This window comes from Anguilla anguilla, chromosome 9 (assembly GCF_013347855.1).
Source record: "Anguilla anguilla isolate fAngAng1 chromosome 9, fAngAng1.pri, whole genome shotgun sequence".
Lineage (NCBI taxonomy): Eukaryota > Metazoa > Chordata > Actinopteri > Anguilliformes > Anguillidae > Anguilla > Anguilla anguilla.
Window position 1 is genome coordinate 28,893,029 of NC_049209.1, and position 9,680 is coordinate 28,902,708.

Genomic DNA, 9,680 nt, shown 5'->3' on the forward strand with positions numbered 1-9,680 from the left:
ATAGTGATTGCGAGTGGGTGATCAAGAACCACTCTAAACAAGGAGATTTGATTAACACTACAATAGACTGCTTCCTAGCTAGGCCTCAGGATACAGGAATATCAGACCCCGTATTGATAGGCAGACCTATTGAGAGAGGCCAGATACTGGCTTTCTGAAATCAAATCGCATTATTTTGAATATACATTTCTGTTCCCCACCTCAGAAACCAATGTCTAAAAAAAGGGTATTTAAAGCCATTCAGTCCTGATAATGGCATTTGATTGACTCTGAACCCATTGAGACAGTTGTGTGTGAAGGTTTTGCTAGATCATATCACTACCTTGCTGTTATTGCTTGTATACTTCTAATAAACTTCAACTCTTCATTAAGATAGGAGCTGTCAAATTTTCTGACACTCCCCCCCCCAAATTCCAGTGATAAGAAGGATGCCAGTATTTCTGGACCTGACTAGGTATAATGTTCATACACCCCAACATTCGCCCCCTTAAGTAATTTATTTTATGCATTATAAAACTAACAGTTGGTATACTTAAGTTGATATGGATACAAGTTCAGTAACAGCTTTGACTATTTAATTCAGTTCAATTCAGTTTTATTTGTACAGCACCTTTTTTTACAGAGATATTGACACAAAGATGCTTCATAGAGGACACAGAAAGGAACATTAGGCCAAACAAGGCCTGAACCCCTGTGTAATAGTAAAGATATAATGAATGGTTACAGAAATGTAACGGTAAATCTATCAGAGCAAATAATTAAATGAGTCGGGCATGTTTAGGTTGATAAACCTATTACTGATTCTACCCATGGTTTGCCAGATATGTGGCATACTGGCAAAATTTGGTCACAACACTGGACTTCATAGATGAACTTCTCCCACTCATATGCTAACCTGCACGATCTACCCTTTTGCTTCAGAGAAGTACAGTTTGGTAATATGATCCAACTAATGTTTACACTTGAGGAATGTGTATCCAACTCATACATTCTTAGTGAGGCATAAAATAAATAAGCAATAAAATAAACTCTGTTCCAAGAACAAAAACATTAATTATTCATTTATTATTAATTGTTTTAAATCAAAACTATATTCCATTTTGGTGTACATAATAGTAACACTTGTAAAACCCATTTAAGCTTAAAAGTAAAAAAAATTAGCTATTTGTTTTAAGTAATGTGCAGGCATACATTTGTGTAAATCATTTGGAGGGGGTCATCTGAGTGACTCATTTAGTTCAAAATTTAACCTACTTCATTGGATGTTTAACAGAAAATGGTGGCTGCTTTGAGAATACAGGTCAGACCTAGCCTTCTCTGGAATACATTTTGTACAATTTGAAGTTGTTCCAAAAACATTATTGGAATGATCATGATTTTTGCATGTCAACAAGTCAAAACAAGTTAAAAGTACAGCAAAGATACATGGTTAAAAAGAATTGAAATAATGTACAGTTACACAGATAAATGAGTGGTCTCTTAATACTTCATTCTTGAATCATCCCTTTCTTTCTGAACTGTTCTCAAAAAAATACAATGCAATAAGCCAATTAATACTGCATGGCAGTTCCTTGAAATACGTGTTCATAGTACAAGTATGCCTTCTGTAACATCTGGAAATACTAACAAGGGAAAAATGTGTTGCAGTTCATCATCAATATAAGACCTGGAATAAACAGTTCTAAAAATGATATGTGAAAATGTTGCCAACAGTACAGGTAAAGTAATAATAATAGTAAAAATAGTTACTTTCACAAATAATATGAAAAGTAACTGTGGATGTTGATGTCAAATATCTGAGTGAAGTTGAAGCGTAGTGAAATAAAAAGCTGTGATCAAATCAAATAAGATAAATTTATTAAATGCAAGAATACAAATCAAATGATTTTACACATACTTCTTAGCACCAGGGACGTCTAGCTATACTAGAAGCTCTTTATTTAGAAAAGAAGATTTAGTTTAAATATATAACATGAGGCCAAACATTCTGGAGTGTCATTTACGGTAGGATTCATTCTGACTGATTTGAGTTTAAAATTGTAAAGACTCAAATATTTTTGAACTACCTTATTTCAGAATTTTAAATATATTTTTATTAAATGTATTAATATTTTAATAATAAATTATGTCTTGTGATAATCATTTTAATTATTTTAAGTAATTTTGCATTTGTGGGCAATCTCTATTTAATAATAAAATAAATATTTATAGCATATAAATATTTTACCTGAACAGTAACGTAATTAATATTGTGACCAGAGGAAATCACTTTTCATTGTGGCTCAATTGGTATAAACTGCAGAAAAGTATCTCTGTTGTACATAGATTGCAAAGGAATAATAAAATAGGGATAAGACAGCTGTGCAGAGGGTAGCACTGGGTTCAAATTCTGACTGGGGCCTTTCTGTGTGGAATTTTCATGTTCTCCTCATGTCTGCGTGGGTCATGTCTGCGAGTGTATTTGACTGTCAATTTTATAAATTCTATTAATACATTATCATTATTATTATTATTATTATTATTATTATTAATAATAATAATAATAATAATAATAATAAACAATTAAAATGTCAGCTTTTTTACACTAATAAAATTGTAAAACACAAAATGTAATGGGCTGCAATTAAAAGATGCTGATTTCTGAAAGCTAGAGTCCTGTAAAAAAAATCACCAATAGCCCCATATATCAGCCATTTTAAATCTGGCAGGTCATCAGAAGCTTCTATAAATATCTAAAATAAACTTCACTGCACTGTCTGAACCAGTCAAAAACAAAAAACATTGTTTACGGAAACCCTTGTTGTTGGGCTCCATAAAAAGACAATAGTGTTTCTGTTTTTTTTTGTTGTTTTTTTTTGTTGACTGTAAATGTTGATATCTTGATGTTCTGAGCAGCAGCTTCACCCCTTTGATACGTACATACAGTATATGCAAAATATTGTCATTATATAAATCAAACTGTCCTCCATCAAGGGAGGGTGGTGGTGAGCCAATTAAAAAAGGATGAGAAAAAAACATAAACCAAATAATATTTTTTTTAAATCCTGAAAGTTCCAAGTTTCTAGTTTCTGTTAAGCTAGCCAAATATAAAACTCTAAAGATTTTGTACAAAACTCCAGTCTTTGAGGGCATGATTGGTTGATTATCTTAACCATTATTTTTTTATCCTCAAACTTGATATTCTGGATTTTCAACATGGGCCTTGGAAAATAGCTTGCATTCCAATCTGAGCAGTTTTGCATGTCTGTGCTACCTGTAAGGCTGGTAGAGCTTGCGCAGCTCATTCCAAAACAGTAAAGACAGGATGGTGTGGGGCCCCAAACGAAAGTAGGAGGCCCCAATGCCCTTATATAGCCCAGTCAACCCTTCTTTCTTCAGGGTCTTGGAGAAGCAGTCTGAAAATCCCCTATAAATCTTCCCCTGTGGATACAAGTAACACAGTCAGCCAAAGGGAGATGCATTCGAGTATGTGTGTGGTGTGTGCGCCCGTTAGAGGAGCTGTATTAATGTTCCTTAAACCCCTCTGTCCCCAGCCCTGCCACCCCCGTCCAATTTCTAACCATTCACACAAAATCAAGGTAACGTCAGCTATTCAAAAACATAATTCCCCCCCCCCCCCCGAGACAATGAAGAGATTTTAGGGTTTTTTACAAAGAATTACCTGGCCCAGCTGATCCACCGGCTGGTTGTACAGACGCGTGCTGACCACGTCGAAGGGCGTCATAGCCAGCACCACCACCACACTGCTCATCATTCCAGCGCTCAGCGCTATAAGCCAGCTGCCCTCTGCAAACACCTGCGAAGATGGAGGTGCTCCTGAGCTGACCGGGAATCCCACACCAGTCACCCTTCAAGTATGTTGTGCGCAAACCCTGAATCAGTTTTCCTCTCCCTCTGTCACAGCAGTGACTGTGCCTGGCTGAAAGCCTCCAAACAGACAGGAGAAAGGCAGGCTCCACAGGTAGGAGTGTCTATTGCCTCAGGCCTTTTACAGGAGAACAGAGTCGCTGAATATTAATCTTGTTGCCTCAACGTTGTGCCACCGGTTCTAGATCCTCCTTAAGGCATGTTGGCGGGCATCCAAAAATCTTTTTTTTTTCTGGAAAGATCACCATTGGCTGGCGCCTGTATTCACCCAATGACCAGTTCATTTTGTCATGCATCTAATTAGTAGAATGGCAGCTTTGCAGCAGGTACAGTCAAACATGTGCACTGCTTAGAAATGTAGGGGGCTGTGGTCGGACCATCATTGGGTTCTGGTTGATAAGGTAAATCAGTATGATGGTTCTTTGCACTTTGTGTGGAAGCCAGTCTCCCATGCAGGAGAGAATCTTTCTGGCTTTAACCATTGATCCTACGTTAACCTTAAACTGTACAGACCAAGAGATTTTGCTGACACAGGGAGGCCTGAAAGCATTAAGTTGTTAAACTGCTGGGGAAAGGACACTATACACACTAATATCTTCTTTCAGTGAGCAAGCAAATGGCCCTGACATTAGATGGAGGCTGCACCCAGTAGTTTACCATCCCAGAAACTGCTTTAAAACATCTGCTTCCCAAATGAATTGTAATGTATTTTCCATGCAGGCATAAATGCGTTGGGTTCGTTGGTTTTGGTTGACACATAGTATAGTATGCAAACAGGTTGCTATTCCACCGCGCCCTTCGTTTAATATAAAGCAAATAAAACACTTTTAAAAGTAAAAAGTTTTTCTTTTAAAAACTAGTTTTGAGCATCTCAAAACCAATGTGTCAAAACCATCCCACATCCTGTCTCTCCCTTACCTGCAGGTCAGTGATTAATTCTTTGGAAGAAGAGAAGGTACAGAGCTGGGCGGCTGACCCCACGCTGACCCTGGGCACTGCTGCACTCGAACCCCTCCACAGCCCCAGAATGCCGTGCTCCCGGTGGATGCCCGCGAAGGCGTGGAACATCCCCTATGGCAGGAATGGACAGGGTTTTAATGTGTGAGAGAGAAAGGCTGATTAATTTATCAGCTATTATCTTATAGGAGACAGAAGAAGAAAAAACCCTTACCCGGTGTTTGTACTGGTGTCCTACTGCAATGGAAGAGGTGGCCTGGCTCTGAAGGTGAGTCTTTACCTGTAAAGCACAGAAAGACCATTTATACACACTCGTAGTACTGTGAAGTAACATCTCCCTTTCTTTCTCCAGCATAGCATTACACCAAAACTGACCTTATTTAAGTAAAGAATAACACTTAAAAAGGGATTAAAGCTTTACAGCAGCTTACAAAAGTTCCTATTCAGTTTAGTTTGGTTAACAGCCTAATTGCTTTCCTTGATAAAACATGCTTGGGCTAGATCGGTATGTTAATATTGGGGGGCACATTAAACCTGACAAAGCACAACATTAAATCAATCTGTATTCCAGGTCAATATTTTCATTTTCTAACTAAATACAACTGATTCGCTCAGTTTTCACATTTAATATGCAGTTGAAAGTAAAACATATGTAGTGTCTTTTATACACAACAATAACAGTATGTATTTAATACATTTTGGGTCAGTTTTATGGACACAGATTAAGCCTAGTCCTAAATTCAATTTTAAATGGTGATTATCCATACAAAACTCAATTTAGTCCAGGACTGAGCTTAATCTGTGTTTGTGAAACCGGCCCTTTATGTGGCTTTTCGAGGTGGAATATAAGGTGAAGTCATTCATGTGCCATAGCTAGGGCTACTGGTTTGTCTTCACTTTAGTACCCTACCAACAAGAGGTTGTTTTTAAATTAGAACCACAGTTGTACCAGTGAAAGTCAAGTAAGCCATTATAAGGCTGAGCAATAAGAAAAAAACAGTCCGAGAAATAGGCCAAACCTTAGGCTTACCAAAATCAACTGTTTGGATCATTATTAAGAAGAAAGACAGCATTGGTGATCTCAGTAAATGGAAAGCGCCTGGTAAGCTATGGAAGACCTCTACAGTTGATGACTGAAGAATTCTCACCATAATGAAGAAAACCCCCAAATACCTGTCCAACAGACCAGGTTCAGGAGGCAGGCATGGATGTGTCAGTGGCTACTGTCTGCAGTAGACTTCATGAACAGAACTACAGAGGCTAGATTGCAAGATACAAACCACTAATTAGCTGCAAGAACAGGATGGCCAGGATACAGTTTCCTAAGAAGTACTTAAAAGAACCTGCAGAGTTCTGGAAATAGGTCTTTTGGACAGATGAGACCAAGATTCACTTTTTATTAGAGTGATGGCCAAAGCAAAGGGAGCTCAAAAGGAACTGCTCAAGAGCCAATGAACCCCCCTCATCTGTGAGAAATGGTGGTGGGGGTGTTATGTATGGCATGATTGGCTGCTACAGGTACTGGCTCACTTGTCTTCATTGATGTAACTGCTAATAGCAGCAGAATTGATTATGAAGTGTACAGAAGCATCTTATTTGTTCAAGTTAAAGCAAATGCCATCAAACTCATTGGACGGCACTTCGTCCTACAGCAAGACAATGATTCCAAACAAACTGCAAGGATTTTTTTTGAAGCCAAAAACTGGAAAATTCTGGACTAGTCAGTCAAGTCAGTCACTTGATCTAAATCCAATTGAAAATGTGTTTAATACTGAAGAGAAAGTGTAAGGCAACTCGGCCCCGAAACAAACAGCTGAAGATGGCTGCAATACAGGCCTGGCAGAGCAAATCGGGGTTATGTATAAAAAATTCTGTAATTTCGCAAGCAGGATTAATAGCTACTCACCAAATAGATCGGACTTCCCATGACTGCTCCCACTACGCCGGCGACTGCTCCAGCCACGGTACTCTTGGCTGCACTGACTCTTCCGTCCGTGTGGATGTAGCCTGAAGACTCAATGATTGCGTACGAGCCTAGCCGGACACCATTCATGAAAAACTGATACAGTAACCCCGGGGCCAGCCCCTTCTGTAGCCCGGCGATTCCGTCAACTTTACCAATAGTGTAGAAGGCATGGAATACATTGCGATAATACACTTGGTATGAGCCCCGGCTTTTCAGCTCGCCTTGCAATTGCATACGAGTCTTCACAACTTCAAGTGGGTTCGTGAAAAGGCAAGCCCCACAAGCAGCCGTTCCGCTGAGAATGAAATCCATGGCTGCTGTTTCCAGACAACGCTTACCTAATTCTCAGTATGTGCTGATTCAACTATCACAGGACGATCTGTTCTCCAATTCTAATTTCATCTGAATGAGCATACATCGAACACCAACCCCAAGAAAATGGGACTAGAAAAATATCCACACTGCAACAAGCAATAACGATCATCACTTCAATCTAGCTCCACTTCATCGAAATAGGTTTTTTTCTCATTCAAATTATGTCCTCTATGGTCCCGTTGCTGTCCCCTAGTCTTTTTACATCACACATGTACGGTCAGCGCGAACAAATTGCGTGTGCAGCGTCAAATAGAACACCTCCCACACTGCAGCCGGCAGACTTGTCCAATCAAATTGTTGAGTGTAGCTCATCCTTTGTCGTGCTCCATTTGATTGGACGGGAGGAGAATAATAATGGGTGGGGTTTGCATGCGCTTTTGTTGCGAAGTTTATAGGCCAACCTGTTCCAACAGGACAATGTCACAAAAATGTTACGAAACGTGGTCGTAACTTGAATTTATTTTCAAATGTAGGATATGTTTTGAATAGTCGATAGAATAAAATGATCCAGCCACGAAAGCATTAATATAAAACATATCCTCAGTACTGTATTGTAGATTCTGGTATTTATAAATGAATTACTGTATCACTACATCTTTTGCATTAGTTTATCCATCCATTAGTTAATAAGTAAATTATTAAATTCAATCTGAAATGGTTTAGTGAATGCATATCAATGCAACTGTTGGCTAGTTAGCTTCAAAGAAGGCTACAGTCAGATGAAATTTAGAGGCATAATGCTGTACTCGAATAGGGAGGGGTGCTTGCTGTCAGACTATCCCCAAAGGGCATTTCTCTAAACTCGCAACATGATTCATGAGTTAGGCTTTGGGGTTGAAGAAAGAGTGCTCAGTTCCAAGGAAGCGTGTCCCCCAGACCATAGAAACAGCTGGGTACTGTGCTGTCGCTTCATGAAGAACATGGAGAGAGATTGTTTTAGATATTTTTAGAATGAACAACAGTTCAAATCCTTCCGTAAAGAATGTACATTGACAGCCATCCTATCGCCTGTGGTGACAGAAAACGTGGCATGCTAGTAGCCTATCGTGCAGACTAAACTCGGCTGACACATTTTACTTGCCAGGTGATCTAAAAATAGGTGTATAAGTTTAACTTCATGTGATTTTATTTGAAGTTTCCGATGTATTGAATAGGAAATGCAAAAATTCGTAATTTTGAAGCATAGGCCTGCGGAGAATTTTTAGTGGGGTAAGTTGCAAAACAGAGTACCCCTTTGAACAGGAGTGACCTACATTCCAGCTGGTCTGATTTCACTGAGAAGGGGGGCTGAAGCGTCTCTCAGGTTTTCCACATTCACTTACTCCTCAAATACGCCCCCCTTCCTGCCCAACTGAAAATGATTTCTTTATAAAAAAAAAAAAGAGAAGGGTTACCAGAAGAATTGGAAAGACACGGTCTCCCTGGGAGACCTCTGAATCACAGCCAATGGCCAAACACGGGGCATAACAAGTCTCTCGCTCACCACACATCCAATTTTTTTATTTGTTGGTGTGCACTCCTTACAGGAGTTGGGGATGGGTGTTTGGGTGTTTGCTGAAATGAATTGCATCTTAAGAATCAGTCCCCTCTTTCCTGTGGGCCAGGTAGCTTGTGTGAGTTCAGACAATTGCAGACCTTTGAATGCAAAAATGTGAGCAAAGGTTGTGCACTTAAATTTCTGTGTGTTACTAAAAACCAAAAATCCCTGTGATTCAGGGATGTGTTTAAAAAGTAGTGCTGCAGGAAACAGATGTGTGAAGCTAACTAAAGACTTAGGCTTGAGGAAAGTTTTTGGCGTGCATGTGTGTGTGCATTCTGTAGAAGATTTGGTTGTTTTATTTTCTTTGCCATTAATTAAAATATACTCGTAAAGAGAGACTCTTAAAAAAGGCTTTGATTCTTAAAAATATTAAAATATTTTAGATGAAACCTCAGTTTTGCTAGTTGCTGTTTTCACCACTCCTGCATACAGGATGATTTTATTTTGTGAGCTAGCTCTGAGCTCTGCAACACAACTTGTGTTCCGGACAAGAACACCATTAGGCCCTGAAAAAAAGCCAGGCTTCCCCCTTGTAATGAACCTTACATCATAAGGGAGTTTTTCCAATATACTGGGAATTGCGTTTGTTACAAGGTAAGCCACTTCATGCCTGCAGATGGAAGATTCCTAGTAAGCCTGAGGTAAAGAAGTCAGTTTTGGTAACTTCTTAGTAACTCAGTACTGCAAATGTTTGTCAGACAGTGATGGGAAATTGAGTCTTCACAATGCCAAAAATGGGAAGTGCTTTGATCTGATCATTTATTTTGAGCCAGCCACTATATTCTGATATGGAAGAAAAAATGACTTTGGTTGATTCTAACAAGTTGATGATTGAGAGCTCTATGTAACCACCAATTATGGGGTTTGTGAAACACTCCCATTGCTACTGCCGGTTTCTATTGCATTACATTACATTACAGGCATTTGGCAGACGCTGTTATCCAGAGCGACGTACAACAAAGTGTATAACCATAA

The 9,680-nt window shown here is 39.1% G+C and overlaps 1 protein-coding gene across 1 annotated transcript; it reads right to left on the minus strand.

The window, feature by feature from the left end:
* Positions 1-578: 578 nt before the first annotated feature.
* slc25a35 (solute carrier family 25 member 35) lies at positions 579-7,431 on the minus strand. The gene is made up of 5 exons (XM_035432094.1): positions 6,731-7,431; positions 5,039-5,104; positions 4,786-4,938; positions 3,662-3,796; positions 579-3,420 (listed from the first exon to the last, which is right to left on the minus strand). The coding sequence occupies exons 1-5, from the start codon at positions 7,100-7,102 to the stop codon at positions 3,250-3,252; spliced, it is 897 nt and encodes a 298-aa protein (XP_035287985.1). The 5' UTR covers positions 7,103-7,431; the 3' UTR covers positions 579-3,249.
* Positions 7,432-9,680: the final 2,249 nt, after the last annotated feature.